The 17427-nt window shown below is 47.1% G+C and overlaps 1 protein-coding gene across 1 annotated transcript in view; it reads right to left on the bottom strand.

Moving 5' to 3' along the window:
- LOC129383671 (uncharacterized) overlaps positions 1-17427 on the bottom strand; it is a 177280-nt gene that overhangs the window by 96041 nt on the left and 63812 nt on the right. The window contains exon 3 of the mRNA XM_055068340.1: positions 8941-9047. Coding sequence (XP_054924315.1) covers positions 8941-9047 — 107 coding nt within the window. The remainder of the gene's footprint in view (positions 1-8940; positions 9048-17427) is intronic.

Genomic DNA, 17427 nt, shown 5'->3' with positions numbered 1-17427 from the left:
AGATTTTTTTTTCAAGGGAATTTTCCACGTCTCAGTAATTTCTCTCGTCGTATTCGAGTGCTGATTGCCGTGTTATAGTTTGTTAACGAAGCTTTCCCTCAAGTCTAAATATTTTAAGGCAGTTTTCCTAGCCTTTAAAGCCGCTCGAGTTCGCTCTTCTCCTCGAGCGACCATTTTTCCTAGAAAGCTACTTTCAAGCTCTGGCGCTTGAAAGTAGCCTGGGGCCTGACGAACCAACCGACTCAGCTATCTTTCCGGGCAACATCGAAGGGTCACGAGTTCAAATCACCTGTTATGTTCCTTTTTTTTTTCGCCCCTTTTTCTTTTCTTTTCTTTCTTTTAATGTCTTTTCCTTTATTTTATCACTGTACGGGAACCCTCCTAAAAAAAAAAAGAGAAATATATATATCTTCAAATATGTATGGCCTCACATGTGCAGGTCATAAATACCAGGTTCTCTAGCCGAGTGCCATCCATGCGGTATAACCGAGCTCAGATTGGTCCACCTTGACTGATCAAATAGGGCACCACTGTAGGTTAAATGAGGCGTACAACTCCTGCGGGGCCCACCGTGGTTGCTCAGTGGTTATGGTGTTAAACTGCTGAGCACGAGGTCGCGGGATCGGACCCCGACCACGGCGGCCGCATTTCGATGGGGGCGAAATGCGAAAACACCCGTGTACTTAGAATTAGGTGCACGTTAAAGAACCCCAGGTGGTCGAAATTTTCGGAGTCCTCCACTACGGCGTGCATAATCAGAAAGTGGTTTTGTCACGTAAAACCCCATAAATTAATTTTTAATTTAACTCCTACGGGGACGGTAGAGTATCCGTCTCCAGTGCAAGAGGACCGTGATCCAAATCCCGGTGCCGCGCAATTCTCCACCGGAAAATACAAAAAAAAAACCGTGTGTTTAGAAAATTGCACAAACAGGCCTGGAGTGCGGCCTGATCCCGGTGACCAGAACCGGTAACGCACTCTCTCACCAGAGCAGGATTGGCCATCCTGGTGCAGTACTTGGCCACAACCTCCTATATGAATACAACAATCGAACCCCGGCCCTCAGTCCCCAGCAGCCGCGAAGCAACTGACCACGGCGGCGGTCAGATCTGTGACGCTGCAGAGGGTGCTAAGAATGCCTGGCTCCGGACAGGCCGCCATTGGAATCTGAACCTGGCAACGTTTAACGTTAGAACGCTATCTAGTGAGGCGAGTATAGCAGTGTTATTGGAGGAATTAGAGGGTAGTAAATGGGATATAATAGGGCTCAGTGAGGTTAGGAGGACAAAAGAAGTATATACAGTGCTAAAAAGCGGGCATGTACTGTGTTACCGGGGCTTAGCGGAGAGAACTAGGAGTCGGATTCCTGATTAATAAGGAAATAGCTGGTAACATACAGGAATTCTATAGCATTAACGGGAGGGTGGCATGTCTTGTTGTGAAACTTAATAAGAGGTACAATATGAAGGTTGTACAGGTCTACGCTCCTACATCTAGTCATGATGACCAGGAAGTCGAAAGCTTTTATGAAGACGTAGAATCGGCGATGGGTAAAGTCAAAACAAAATACACTATACTGATGGGCGACTTCAATGCCAGGGTAGGCAAGAAGCAGGCTGGAGACAAGTCAGTGGGGGAATATGGCATAGGCTCTAGGAATAGCAGAGGAGAATTATTAGTAGAGTTTGCAGAACAGAATAATATGTGGATAATGAATACCTTTTTCCGCAAGCGGGTTAGTCGAAAGTGGACGTGGAGGAGCCCGAATGGTGAGACTAGAAATGAAATCGACTTCATACTCTGCGCGAACCCTGGCATCATTCAAGATGTAGACGTGCTCGGCAAGGTACGCTGCAGTGACCACAGGATGGTAAGAACTCGAATTAGCCTATACTTGAGGAGGGAACGAAAGAAACTGGTACACAAGAAGCCAATCAATGAGTTAGCGGTAAGAGGGAAACTAGAGGAATTCCGGATCAAACTACAGAACAGGTATTCGGCTTTAACTCAGGAAGAGGACCTTAGTGTTGAAGCAATGAACGACAATCTCATGGGCATCATTAAGGAGTGCGCAATAGAAGTCGGTGGTAACGCCGTTAGACAGGAAACCAGTAAGCTATCGCAGGAGACGAAAGATCTGATCAAGAAACGGCATTGTATGAAAGCCTCTAATCCTACAGCTAGAATAGAACTGGCAGAACTTTCTAAGTTAATCAACAAGCGTAAGACAGCGGACATCAGGAACTATAATATGGATAGAATTGAACAGGCTCTCAGGAACGGAGGAAGCCTAAAAACAGTGAAGAAGAAACTAGGAATAGGCAAGAATCAGATGTGTGCGTTAAGAGACAAAGCCGGCAATATCGTTACTAATATGGATGAGATAGTTCAAGTGGCTGAGGAGTTCTATAGAGATTTATACAGTACCAGTGGCACCCACGACGATAGTGGAAAAGAGAATAGCCTAGAGGAATTCGAAATCCCACAGGAAACGCCAGAAGAAATTAAGAAAGCCTTAGGAGCTATGCAAAGGGGGAAGGCAGCTGGGGAGGATCAGGTAACAGCAGATTTGTTGAAGGATGGTGGTCAGACTGTTCTAGAGAAACTGGCCACCCTGTATACGCAATGCCTCATAACCTCGAGCGTACCGGAATCTTGGAAGAACGCTAACATAATCCTAATCCATAAGAAAGGGGACGCCAAAGACTTGAAAAATTATAGACCGATCAGCTTACTGTCCGTTGCCTACAAAGTATTTACTAAGCTAATCGCAAATAGAATCAGGAACACCTTAGACTTCTGTCAACCAAAGGACCAGGCAGGATTCCGTAAAGGCTACTCAACAATAGACCATATTCACACTATCAATCAAGTGATAGAGAAATGTGCAGAATATAACCAACCCTTATATATAGCTTTCATTGATTACGAGAAAGCGTTTGATTCAGTCGAAACCTCAGCAGTCATGGAGGCATTACGGAATCAGGGTGTAGATGAGCCATATGTAAAAATACTGGAAGATATCTATAGCGGCTCTACAGCCACCGTAGTCCTCCACAAAGAAAGCAACAAAATCCCTATAAAGAAAGGCGTCAGACTGGGAGATACGATATCTCCAATGCTATTCACAGCATGTTTACAGGAGGTATTCAGAGGCCTGGAGTGGGAAGAATTGGGGATAAAAGTTGATGGAGAATACCTTAGCAACTTGCGATTCGCTGATGATATTTCCTTGCTTAGTAACTCAGGAGACCAATTGCAATGCATGCTCACTGACCTGGAGAGGCAAAGCAGAAGGGTGGGTCTGAAAATTAATCTGCAGAAAACTAAAGTATTGTTTAACAGTCTCGGAAGTGAACAGCAGTTTACGATAGGTAGCGAAGCACTGGAAGTGGTAAGGGAATACATCTACTTAGGGCAGGTAGTGACCACGGATCCGGATCATGAGACTGAAATAACCAGAAGAATAAGAATGGGTTGGGGTGCGTTTGGCAGGCATTCTCAAATCATGAACAGCAGGTTGCCACTATCCCTCAAAAGGAAAGTGTACAACAGCTGTGTGTTACCAGTACTCACATATGGGGCAGAAACCTGGAGGCTTACGAAAAGGGTTCTGCTGAAATTGAGGACGAGGCAACGAGCTATGGAAAGAAGAATGATGGGTGTAACGTTAAGGGATAAGAAAAGAGCAGATTGGGTGAGGCAACAAACGCGGGTAAACGACATCTTAGTTGAAATCAAGAAAAAGAAATGGGCATGGGCCGGACATGTAATGAGGAGGGAAGATAACCGATGGTCACTAAGAGTTACGGACTCGATTCCAAGGGAAGGGAAGCGTAGAAGGGGGCGGCAGAAAGTTAGGTGGGCGGATGACATTAAGACGTTTGCAGGGACAACATGGCCACAATTAGTACATGACCGGGGTAGTTGGAGAAGTATGGGAGAGGCCTTTGCCCTGCAGTGGGCGTAACTAGGCTGATGATGATGATGACTGGAGATGCCCACGGACTATTGGATGGCTGTATTACATTGTCCTTGAGCGTTTCCTGTACTTGACTTCTTATCGCTACTCTTTCCTTTGGAGCTACTCGGTACGGGTGTTGGCGAACTGGTCTTGCAGGTTCTTCGACCACAATGCGGTGTTTTGCGACAGGAGTACGACGGACTTTCGATGAAGTCGAAAAGCATTCTGCAAACTCTGTGACCAAGTTCACAATCTCATCTCTTTGTAGTGATGACAGCTCTCGGTCAATGTCGATAGAGGTAACGACACTGCCTGAGGTGGCAGAAGCTGGTGATGCTGCATCGAGGGTTGACACATCAGCAAATTGTGCATAGCCATGAGGAGACGCTATGGCTGTTCCCTTCGCCACTTGTTGTGCCTCATTGCCAAAGTTAGTCAAAAGGACGTCCGCATATCCGTTACGCAGGTGAACAAGGCCTCTTGCCACGCATATTTGCTTTTCCAGTTGCAGCCCGATATTTCCGTCTGCAAGTCCCTCATAGTCACGAAATACGTCGCTCCTTACAACGACAGTCATACTGCACCGTGCCGGCACCGTCACGTCTTCATCCACAATACGGAGAGAAGAAATATGTGGCTGTTCTGTATCAGAAATGGTAACAGCATTTTCAGTGGAAAACAACACGCGTGATTCTTGCAAGTCGATAATTGCGCCATTCGTTCGCAAAACGTCCATGCCCAGTATCAGATCACGGGAACACTCAGGGAGAACAATAAAGCTGCTGACGTATGTAAAGCCTCTAATTCCGATTCTTGCTGTGCACATTCCTACGGGGTCGACTAAGTGTCCCTCCGCTGTACGTATTGGAGATCCGGTCCCATGGGACAATACCTTTTTCAATTTTCTGGCGAGTACAGTGCTAATAACGGAATATTCTGCACCAGTGTCTATCAACGCAGTCACTTCGAAGTCGTCGATGATGACGCGCAACTCGGAAGTAACGGCGTCATCGCTGCACTTGTCCGTCACTGCCGTCGTCTTGTCGGATTGGCGATGGAGAGCCTTCGGTGTTCCGGGCGTCAGCGGCCTTGCCTCCACAGGTCGCTGGCTCTAGTTTTCCCGTCGCGGACTTTGGGAGCGACGCCTCGATGAAATGGAAGCGGGACGCGGACTGGGCGACCTATAACGCATAGGCGCTGCTGATCGAGGTTCGTGTTGCTGGGGGTTCCGAACAGATTGGCGCGTAGATAAAAGTGCCTCAATCTCATAAGGGTGCTCACCGTTTCGAGGGCAAGGCGCATTCACAGAGAAGCCACGCAGTCCTACTCGGCGATACTGGCATTCCCGGTATAGGTGACCAGCCTCTCCACAGTGGTAGCAGAGGGGACGCCGGTCTGCAGCGCGCCATACATCGCTGTTACGTGGGCTTCCTTCTGGCATGGGCTGCACATTGCGAGGAAGCACCTGGGGTATTGTGGCCGTTCGTCCAAAGTCGGCGCGTCCTAGGTCCTGACGTAAAGCTTGGGCGTACAATATCCGCGGCTGACGCTCTGGCTGTGCGTGGGGCCGTACCTGAGGCTCTGGCTCACAAATTAGTTGCCGGACTTCTTCGCGTATGACATCAGCAAGTGAGGACACTGTAGGAGGGCTTTGGACCAGCTGCAGTTTCTGCAGCTCTTCCCTGACGAAGGACCTCACCATTTCGCGTAGGATGTCCATGTTGTTGGGGAGGGCTCCTGACCCAACGTGAAATGATGCGACGCATATATCTCTGTTGTACTGCCTCGCACGCTGCTGCAACGTCTTCTCCATCGTCGTCGCCTCTGATCGAAATTCGGCTACAGTGCGGGGCGGATTACGAACCAGGCCGGCAAAGAGTTCCTGTTTCACACCGCACATTAGGTGCCGCAATTTCTTGTCCTCAGCCATGTTTGGGTCGGCTCGGCGGAAGAGGTGGGTCATGTCTTCATTGTACATGGTCAAACTTTCGTTGTTCCGCTGATTCCTCGCCTGAAGAGCGGCTTCTGCCCTCTCTCTGCGGTCCGTGGGTGGGTACGTAGCTAACAGCTCTAGCCGGAAGTCCTTCCACGATGATAACGACGCTTCGTGGTTTCGAAACCAGGTGCGTGCAGATTCCTCCAGCGCGAAGTACACATACCGGAGTTTCTTTGTCTCGTCCCAACCGTTACACCTGGCGACACGCTCGAAGTTTTCGAGCCAGTCCTCCGCATCCTCGAATGTGTCTGTGTGAAAGGGTTCTGGCGTCTGAGGTGAGTCACCGACGACGTGAGGAGGGATTACTTGGGTAGCCATCGCACTGGTACCTAGGCTGACTGCTGCCGCTGCCCTTGGTGAATCGGCGAGAGGACCAAACTCGGGGGCCTCACCTCGTATGCGGCGGCTCGTGCGTTGGTGGACAGGCGTTAAGTCCGTTGGCTCCAAACTTCGGGGATCCGGGCTACCTTCCCTGGCGTGTGTGGGGCTTGGAATCATACCCCGCACCTCCACCAGATATGTAACCAACAGTTACAACAGCCGTTTCTAGGAAAACTAATTTATTCCGGGCGAACCTGTGCCCGTCAACAAAACCCGACTGAATACTCAACAGCAACAACAAAAAGTTCCTCGAGCTACACTTCTTCGAACGTCGTTCTCCTCTTTGTCGCCTCCTGTCGCGTGCCAATCGTCCGATTCTCGCGCACGAGCCGCCGGCCTGTCAGCACCGGCCGAGCATTGCCTTGCGGTGCTTTGCTTGCCGCTCGCGGTGTGGCGGCTACGCTGTTGGGATATGCCGGTCGTCTTTTTCTTCTCGCAATGCTGGCGGCAATATAAACAAGTTTCTTCACATCAGCTAGGTTCCTGATCCTTTTCAGACTGTCAAAGTTTACCTATTAATACTTAGGGCTGCTGTACCAGGAATAATTCTTTGTAACAACATTACTGTGGGAGTGTATGGCATCTGCAACTAATAATTTAATTAGGCAACTATTCATTGTAATTTTCCGTGATTGCTAGTTTGTCAAAGATGAAACAATGTTTACTCGCAGCCGTCAAACTAGATTGTGCAGATCCCAGGAACTGGGGGAATCGGAATCAGAATCAGTTTATTCAAGACAAAAATAGGGATAATTGCATGTTAATTATATACAGAAGGATAATGGAAAGAAATGATGTTATACGAAGCGTTTTGCAAGTACCTGGCTGTCCAGCATTTCTTAGGGCTCCGTAAACCGCTGTCAAGTTTACTAGTGTTTTCGTGCAACTTGATGGATCGGGTGCAGGTCGCGAGCATACGTGGGTGTGGCGATATCAGCACGACGACCAGGGTCGTATGGCCATCTAAGCTATGATATCTACGCCAGCCGTTTGACGCTAGCTTACGTCATGCTGATCGTTGGGTTCGACATTAATAGTCGATGATCGTGAACAAGAGCAACACAGATTGTGACGTCACAAAAAACTGGGTGTCATACAATCGTACCTTATCTATGGCTATTCAAATGGTGAGTGTGAAAATGAAGAAGACATTTGCGCTCCAATGAAGAAATGTTCAAACACGATTACCTTGAGTGATCACTAAGTTGGCATATTGTCGCGTTGTTTCTACCCAGCGTCAACTAATTTAGGAAATTCCTAGCGAAAGTAGGCTAGTCCCGGAGAAATTGAACTCCGAGAGCGCCTGTAAACGCGAGCTTTTACGAAAAAAAAATTACGATAATAAGGCATGTGTTGCACGCACCGACTGTGTCAGAAAGCTGGTTTCATTTAAAACGAGGAAACATGCATGCGATAGTGCCTAGTGGTTAGAGGACCGCGCTGCTGTGCTGCACGGGAGAGGTTAAATTGCACTGTGGGTCAATCACTATTTTCTTTTCATTAAAGCGAGACAAGACGGGAGCCAACCTACCTACCGCAAATTGCCAAGAATAGGCCAAGGTATGCTTCGCACCAAATCTGAAATATGGGATTTAACATGCCGGGACGATTTCACAAGTGCGGGGCTTGTGATCAGTCGTCACTAACTGGGTTCCTTTGACATTCGCCCAACCCAGGGTAGACGAGCGTCATAGTGTTCTTCCCCTCCCTCTCAAAATGCGGCGGCCACGTGTTTGAACGTTAGAATAAGGGACCCTTAGTACACTATCGGCAGAACTGCCAAATCAACTAATCTCAACTTCGTTGCTGCTGGTGCGCCCATAGTTTTATGTGGTTGCAAAAGCATCAAGACAAGCTTACACAAGACATAGAAAGCATTTCATGTAGGACAGCGCAGGACATTGTGTCTGGCTCGGTCCTGTGCTCTGTCCTTCTGCAGAACACGTGTTTTTATGCAGCGTTATGATTTTCAATACGAATGTCATGTCATTTGTGTATGATAGGCATATCTTCAACAAAGGTTCACCTGCAAGTCAGAACTGTATGTATTGTACTGTCTGACTTTGTGTTGTTGTCATGCGCGGCAGGTTACTCAACTTGTTATGACCCCAATATTTATTTTTATTCGCACGTATTTCATTTTACATATTACGTTGCGTTTTTGGGTTTCTAGAAGATTCAACGAGGAGCAACCGTTGGAAATTAGCTCTGCAGAAGTCCACAAGGTACAGGAGAGCGCATTAAAGGGAGAAATTGTCCACCCAACTGTAACACAAAGCTACGAAGAAAACACAAACAATAAGTTTTTATTAGCTTTGGCGGAGGACGGGTTACGGTCGCACGAATGACAATTTTTCTGTTTAGAGAACCACGTTTGTTTCGTGCGCGCTTCAGTGACTATGTGCACACAAGCACTCATAATATTTTTCTTTCTGTGAACACTTTTCCAAGAAAATAAAGTTGAAAAGCTTTAGTGGAATTGCCCTCCCACAATTTTCTGGCATGACGTATAGGTGGTTTTTCTTAAATGAGACGTCTGCTAGACATATTATAGTTAAACCTATCTTTAGTGTAAAAATAATGTGCCAGTATTACTTACGGTCTATTGGCCTGCGGTTCGCGGCCAAAGAGCATTAAAAGTGTCATCTTTTTGGTAAGACCTCTGGGAAGTTTGAATTTAATGTCCTTGGCATCAGAGCCATGAGGCTGCAAAGTCCACAAGAAACAGTGATTATAACATAGATTTCTAGCAATAGCGCACTGCGACACGTGCCTTGTTTCCCTGAAGCGAGTGCCACAACACAACAAAGCCATGTCACAGCCAGTAACGGTAATGTGCTATAGCGCTTTATAAATATATAAGAAAAGACATATAACTGCAGGCTGACTCACACAATTTTTGGTCAGCCTTCAATAGCTTTCTTGGAAAAAGAAATTCCTTAGATTACGCAAAGCGATCATAGCGTTGTGCCACACAGCAATAATTTTTTGATAGCACCTCTCATTTTATGGGGATAGTAAGCATTCGGACATCAAAGGCGCAGTCTTGCCGTCGCTGTCACCGGGATGTTCTCTATGTCCAAGGTTGATAACTCCGTCACCGTGCTTCGTATGCTGTACGTGCGAGTGAGAGCGTGCGAGGCTGACACCGACAACCGCGGCTCAATGTCGCGCTCTCCAGGGACGAAAGCGGGGAGCAAGCGCACCGTCTTCCATCGCGCGTGGACAAGCGGGGGGGAGGGGGCAGGTAGAGGGGTGGGGTCTCGTACTTCGGCAGCAGTGCGCGGACGCGCGCAGTCGCGCGGGCTTTATCTTGAAAGCGATCTCCTTGGGGGAAGAGTTTAGGGAGGAGGACGACGGCCGGTGGCTTTGCATGGCTGTGTTCCCGCCTGTCAGTTTGCGTTTAAGCAACAGGCAGCGCGAAAAACACTTCCCTCGCTGCTGCTGCACCGCTTCCTCACGCCGGCGTTTTCATAGCGAGTGTCCGCTATCATCGACTGTGATGTGCGCATGTTTGCCTGTGCGCGCTGACGCCATGCTTGTTAATTTAATTAGCAAGCGTGTGTTGCTTACAAGTTTATATGGTCGATAAATCTACTTCCTTTATTTCGTTTGACTGTCTGCTAACTTGCCATCGCAATTGAAGCCTCAACTTTCGGGCAAAACTGCGAATTTTTGATCTGATATATATTTTTGTGAACTTATCTAATCATAATGCCATGCCATGGTTTTTGTTGGCTTGCAGGTGCATCCATAGTCGATGTGTATGTAAACACGCTTTCTAAATACAATTTTTAATTGGTTTTGCGCTCTTGTTCTGAATCTATGCCTGCCCTGGCATTGAATTTCAGCACTCTGCTTTTCACAGATATAAACCAATACCAACTCGCCAGGTTTCTATTCTCTTCGTGGAAGAGGGTGAGAAGAAGTGCGGAAGGAACGTCCTTGTTCTGTGGTTCTTCGATGTTGTGCGACTTCTGGATATCAGGAGCTTCACCGAAAACGTCGTCGTCCCGGATGGAGGAGGGAGAACCTCCGTGCCCTCTTGACAGCGCGAATCTTACGACAGTAGCGCATCCCTCGGGAAACCGCGACATCACAGATTATAGGCTTCCCGAATCATCTCACAGTTCAACAGCAGCAGAGATGGACTTGGACAGTGACTACACGCTAGTCCAATCGCACCACTTGAAACGCAAGCTTTGCATGGTATCCCCAGGAAGTGATTCCACTCATAAAAACAGATGTCGCGAACGGGTCTTTTCCGTTGGGTACAGGCCAACTACAGCAGGAGCGAATATGAATTCGTTGAAGAGACAATCGTTGAACGATTATTTCAATCGGATAGCTTCAGGACATGTGAAACAGATCCGCAATAGTGCTCAGATGAACATTCTAACGGTGGATGTGAGTTCAAGTAGTATTGGGGGCATTGAAAGCTATTCAAACGGTTGGCAACATTTGAGTTCGCTCATTCGTAGCGTGCAGGTAGGACACTTTCAGTGGTGTTGTATCAGACGTTAACACTGACATCAAAGATTAAGACCTGTGATCTCCACTATCATCGACAGTGCAAATCCTCGACATCCACCCATTCGGCCGCTCCCGGTGCATCAAGTTGCTCTTCGTGTCAGACTCTTTGCCAACATCGATCGAAGTAGGATATGTGAGGCCCTCAGTACAAACATATGTGCCACGACCGTTACACTGTCACAATTGTTGCAAGCTGAGCCGCGTGAGTGCTCTGTGTAGGAATCCTGCATGGTGCCGACAACGTGGTAGTATCCACAGACATAATATTGTGCGGCTGCAACCATGAGATATGCAAATTGCTCCGGAGACCATGTAGCAACATTCAAGGAATGCTAGAAAGCGGCAGAGGAGAAACAAATTCTGAGAAAATGGTAAGAGAGAACTGCACGCACAAGTAGGCTGTCGATTCCTTCCGCAAGAGAAGGTGCCGGTTCCGGCAACGGCGTCGACGCTCCTAGAGTAAGTCCCGGTAGAAAGAGGCACTTCCTTTGCGTCCTTGGCTGTAAAACATGCCAAAGAGAGAGCAAGGCCCGCACAGACAACGTACGCCTCCTCCAGTAGCTCCAGGCCAGCGAAGAAATGAACCGGCCTCCAACGTGCATCCAATCTCTTCGGCTGCTGAAGGGCCCTCCCTACCTCAAAAGTATCAGGGAGAGATATTTTTTGGCGGTACCCAAGAGCCAAGAGAGCAATGAAAAGCTTCGAAATAAAATGGTGATAGGCATCCTTAAACAGCTAGTAATCACGGTGCGAATATTACTCTCCGGATTGGCAATGCCAACTGCAGTATATGTCGCGAAGGCGTTAGATGCTATGGAGCCGCTATTAGCTGCTCTAAAATAAGGATGGCAATCATGGCTCTCACAATAAAACACTGGACACTGCAACACAAAATGCATAATTCTGTTTTAATGCAATGGAATGCTGAGGTCTAAGTGGCCGCATGTCTGACTTTAGTAAACGGGTTTTCAAATACCACTTTCCAGTCATCGTGATATGCGAGTCAAACCTCACATCGCCATTTCGACTTTCCGGATACGTCCAGGAATGGTCTCGTGAAGATGAACATAAGAGCAAAGTGTTGATGTGTATACCCAACGACATGACGCCTGTTAAGCATACAGTCACTCCATATGACAGCAACGAGTGTTTGTTTGTGTAAGTATGCGAGATTAAAATTTAAGCTACATGTGTTTTAGATCATCGGCGCCTACATACGTCCTAGACAAAGTCTTGACCTCCCCTACCTATCGACTGTGTTACAAGGCTCCCCAGGCCCGCCTGTTGTTACTGGAGTTTTCATTGCTCACCATACTTACTGGGGAAGAGCCGCAATCAAAGGCCGTGGTAGGAATTTTATAGATTTTATAGACACTGAAGGCTTGACTGTTATCAAATTGGGTATCCCACCTACATCCACGGCACTTCCTACAGCAGTTGGTTAGACCTCACTATTGTGTCTCAGAGCCTCCTACGCTCCGTCTGTTGGTGTTCGAACGTAGAAACGCATGAAAGCGCTCATATACCAACATATGTGGAGATAAAGTGGTTTATGCAATCAACTGCGTCTGCCTGTACGCTGCGCTGATTGGACCACATTCTCCACATGTGCAGAAAAGTATTGCGGAGGCATCCCCTAACCATCTGATATAGAGGAGTATTCTACCGTCAGTACAGAAGACAACAACGTTTATCAGTGCACCTACATCAAGAACGACAATTGATATTGAGTATGAGCTGCTCCGCGCGATCCATCGTCGAGCAGAAAAGGAGTGTAGCTGAACTAAATCTTCCTTAGACCTTGCCTGCAACGAAAGAAAAATGGCGTAACCTTCAAAAAATGGGAAAGCAACGATGGAGGACATTCTGCTCGCCGCTGGATCCTCGAAAGCCACTTTCTAGGATCTGGCAGATAGCACTGAGTCTTCGTGCCCCCCGTCAGCGTAAACACCCTTCTCGTGCTCTAGCACTTCATTTACCTGTGACGGAAGTGCGCGTCGCTGAGGACTTATGTAAGAGAGTTACGGGTGCAGATATGTCCACATGTCTCACATTCGTTCGACCCGCAGCACCTCATAAAGATGCTCGTCTTGATCTTCATTTCACGGGGCCGGAATTGGACGTGCATTTGTTGCTGAAAAACGATCTTCTGCACCTGGACCTGACAGTATTTCATATACTGCTCTGAGCCACCTTGGCGTGGAAGGACGGAAAGTCCTGCTGTCATGCTGTAACGCAACGTGGTTGGTCAGCACAGTTCCGAGGCAGTGGAAACCATTTGTTTGGTTGTCCTCCTAAAACCAGGAAGAGCGCCTTAAGAACTGCTATCTTACTGACCAGTCAATTTAGCTAGGTGTGTCGTAAGGTGATGGAAGGGGTGGTGCCAAGTGGTCATGGGAAAAATGAACTTTATCCTGAAATGATGACCGGATTTAGACGTGGGCGGTCTGTTATATATGGGGTCTTTGATCTCGTGTTCACGATCAAGCACGAGAAAGGAAGGCGCCGACTTGTAGGAGCAGTTTTCCTGGATATCAAAGGTGCCTATGACAATGTACAGCACGAAGCCATTATTGATGCCCCCATAAATTTGGGCATTGCCGGCCCTCTCTACATGTGGATTGTAAGCTACTTAGATGGTCGCACAGTCTTCATGTCCGCGAATGATGGCGAAACAAGAAGGCACGTTGTTGTCCGCGGATTGTCTCAAGGAGGATTTATTTATTTATTTATTTATTTATTTATTTATTTCGGATACTTTCCTAACCCGAAGGCATACAGAAAGCAGTGCTAAGTGAAAAGAAACAGTACATAATTAGAAGAAATAGGTGTTACAAAACGCCAGAAAATACTGCAGTCTTGAAGTTGTCAACGTCAGAAATGGCAGCGATGGAAAAGACACAGTTTAAAACATTCACGGCGCAATGAAAGGTCCGGTAAACAAAGTGTGTTTTTCATGGAAGCAATGCTGGTGTAATGGAGATAGTTAGATAATATGAAACGTGCTGCGCGATTCTGGATGGATCCTAGTGTGTTTATCAGTGTGATTTGAGAGGGATTCCATACTGTGGATGCATATTCTAGCTTTGGTCGCACTAATGTTCTGTAGAGGGTAAGCTTTATCGGCATAGACACAGCAGAGAAATTTCGACGCAAGTATCCAAGAACCCGGTTAGCGTTAGTAGTACGTATGGCATGATAAGTTACGTGAAATATGAACACCCAGGTATTTGTACGAGTTGACGGATTCAAGAGAAGTATTGTGAACTAAGTAAACACGCTGTTGGCAGCGTTAGTGTGGCCCGATACATGCGTTGTTTCACATTTATTAACGTTTAGTCGCATGAGCCATTTATCGTCCCAGTGGATATGTTTCAAAGATCGTCTTGAAGCTTACAAGAATCAGTGTGGTAAGTTATTTTGCGATAAATGACGCAGTCATCTGCGAAAAGCCTGATACATGAATGGGAAACGCATTTAGGAAGGTTGTTTATGTAAATCAGGAAAAACAGAGATCCCAGTACCGACCTCTGTGGTGCACGCGGTGTTAAGTAAGTGCGTGAGAATGAACATTTATTCGCCGAAACGTACTGAGTTCGATTATACAGGAAGCTTTTAATCCAGTTTGGTACGTTAGGGTAAATGTTAAGGATGCTAAGTTCAAGAATGAGGATATCATGTGAAACAGTGTCGAAAGCTTTTGCAAAGTCGAAAAACACGCACTCTACATCGAAGCCCATGTCAGCATGGGTAAATATTTCATTAGTAAAACAAATGAGTTGCGTTTCACATGAAAATGCCTTCCTGAAACCGTGCTGTTCAGTCGAAAAGAAGAAATTAGACTCAAGGAAATCAATCAGATATGCTCCAATATTTTGCATGGTATACTTGTCAGTGATATAGGACGATAGCCATTGGGGAGAATGAGTGCTAACTGGTTTAGGGACAGAAACAACCTTGCCAACCCTCCAATCGCTCGGAAGTACCGAGGAACCTAGAGACTGGGAAAAGGGCATCGAAAGCATAATGGAAGAATATGGTTGAGTAATTTTCAGCATTTTATTGTTGATTCTAAGGCCGATTATAAGATAAGAACGAGGACGAATGTGACGTTATCTTTTCGCTGAGCTCTCCGAAAAGATTGTTGTCATAAAATTGAAGAAAGTTTTACATCCAGTGCTTGAGCAAAGCTCAATACCCCTCATCCACTGATTCAATTTCGAGACCCAGTGAACACGTTCTGTAGGATCTGAGAGTATTTGGACGAAGCAAGCAACCTGTTGCTGAAGAAATGTCTTACTTCCCCCATTTTTCTCATGATTTGAAGAAAGTCACAATCGGCATGGTACAAATGTAAGTAGTCCTTGCACGGAAAAGACGCATTGCCTAAGCAAAACGTAACGTACAACTTTCCACCAAATGTGCGTCGGGGGTCGCTAACCGAATTTCCCTGTCGTGTGGAGGTCGATAGATAGAAAAATTTTATTAAAAGAATAATCAGATTAATCGCAAGTATTCAGGGTCCCTAGTCCAGGGCTCCGCTGGCTCTTGCAATCTTCTCAGCGTTCTGGATCAGCTTGAGCTATTCGCCGAGGGCCATGCTAGACAGCAGTCCCTCCCATTGCCCCCTCGTGCTGTTTGTGTGGTGGGGTTCTATGCTGTGCAGCGTGCACTCCCACGTAATGTGGTATAGGGTTGGTGTGGCCCCGCACCACGGGCAGTCGTCACTGTAGGCTGTGGGGCATATGCGATGTAATATGTGGAGGTTCGCGTAAGTGCCTGTCTGCAGTCTACGCCGGGCAGCGGCATCCTCTTTATTTAGATTGCGATGGAGTGACCGATATCGCAAGCGACTCGCTCTGCAGCAGTTCACGATGGCTGAATGCTCGAGGTCGACAGGGCCCGGGTCTTCTGCAGCCGGCGTGATGAATACTCGCTTATGCACGAATCCTCGAGCTGCTCCGTCAGTTTGCAGGTTACCTATGGTGCGAGTGTATTCCGGTGTCTAGATGATAGTTTGGGTGTTGTTTGGATGATGTCCGTGAGTATTTCGGCTGGGACTTGTGCAGCAGTTCTTCCGATTTTTCCATGTAGGAACTTGTGGCAGGCCAGCTGGGAATCTGTGATGATGGTCAGTGCTTTGTTTGCCTGTTGCCCTTCGCGGATGACTAAGGCGATGGCCAGCCACACACTTCGTGGGGAAGGGTGTGAACAGCGCAGCCAGGTCTACGTTTCAACGAAAGACCCCCAGAACATAGCTCGAAATTTGCCATCAAACTGGAGGACGCTTAGGTTTTCATTGTAGAAGTTGCTGGTGCGCGGCAGAATTCGAATACAAGGCCTTCTTGGCGAAATCAGCAGACAAACTAAAAAGGGAAACAATTGAAGCCAATTTCATTGCCAGAAGCGCTGACCAATATATAAGCATGCCATCGGTGTCCTTGCTACGAAAATTATTAGATTTCTCGTATGGCAAAGTGGAAGTCCGCTCAGCGGTTTTAAGAAGAATTCTTGATTACCGTTGTCACTCTATGTATCTTGAAGAGGTGTTTTTTGTCTGCTTTTGTTTCTTCTGGCGCTTCTACCCCTCTTCAGCTAAGAGCCATTGTTTTTGCTTGATATTGTTTCCCTACTTTATTGTTATTGTTGTTCTGATGGTTGTGTTATCTTAGCGTGTTCTGTATGTTTTTTTAAGGTGTATCTAGGCCACGACGGCCGCATTTCGATGGGGGTGAAATACAAGAACTTGTGTGTACGTGCACACTATAGAACCCCAGGCGGTCAAAATTTCCGGAGTTCCCCACTACGGCATTTCTCATAATCAGATCGTGATTTTGGCACGTATTTTAAAGGTTCTAACTCATGAATTTGTGGACAGTACAATTATACTGACTGGTTCATACTTCAGTGGAAGTTTTTAAAAGGTGGAAGGCACTTGCTTTTTGGTGTTTTTGTAGTCGCTTGCAGTGGGTTTTGCATGTTTTCGCGCGAATAGGGTACTGTGTGTGGCAACTCTTAGAGATAGTACACATTTCTTTCTGAGATCAATCACGTCAAAATTCTAAGCGAATTTCCACCACCGTTTGTGGCATCGCCGTCGCCGTGATCTTAAGTAGAGTTACCAAGTGCAAAAATATTGCGGATGTACGCCGCGTGCTGTGGTTGTGAGGGAAAGTATGCGAGAGTGATCCGAGAATGGCGGCTTGATCTCGCGCGCCCAATGGTTCAAGGCGGCGAGGAAATGCACCATTTTTTCTCCACACACAAGGCACAGGCTCAGACCGTTGCCTTTGATGTGGCATGGACGTGACCTAGTGGGCCTTATATTGAAAGCGATCTGAAGCGGGTAAAGAGTCTAGGCGCGCGGAAGACTGATAGCTCCGGCTGTTCTGTGTTGTCGCCGCTTAATTGGCGTTCATGCGAGAGGCAGCTGAAAGGCAATTCGCTAGCTGCTGCTACCGCTCCTCCTCAGGTCAGCCTTTTGAAAGCGGGATTCCGCGGTCATAGTGTAAGACGTGTTCATATTTGCCTGTGCGCACATGACACCATGCTT

This window comes from Dermacentor andersoni, chromosome 8, assembly GCF_023375885.2.
Source record: "Dermacentor andersoni chromosome 8, qqDerAnde1_hic_scaffold, whole genome shotgun sequence".
Taxonomy (NCBI): Eukaryota; Metazoa; Arthropoda; class Arachnida; order Ixodida; family Ixodidae; genus Dermacentor; species Dermacentor andersoni.
Note: the sequence above shows the minus strand (reverse complement) of the source record. Positions and strands in the feature narration are given on the sequence as shown.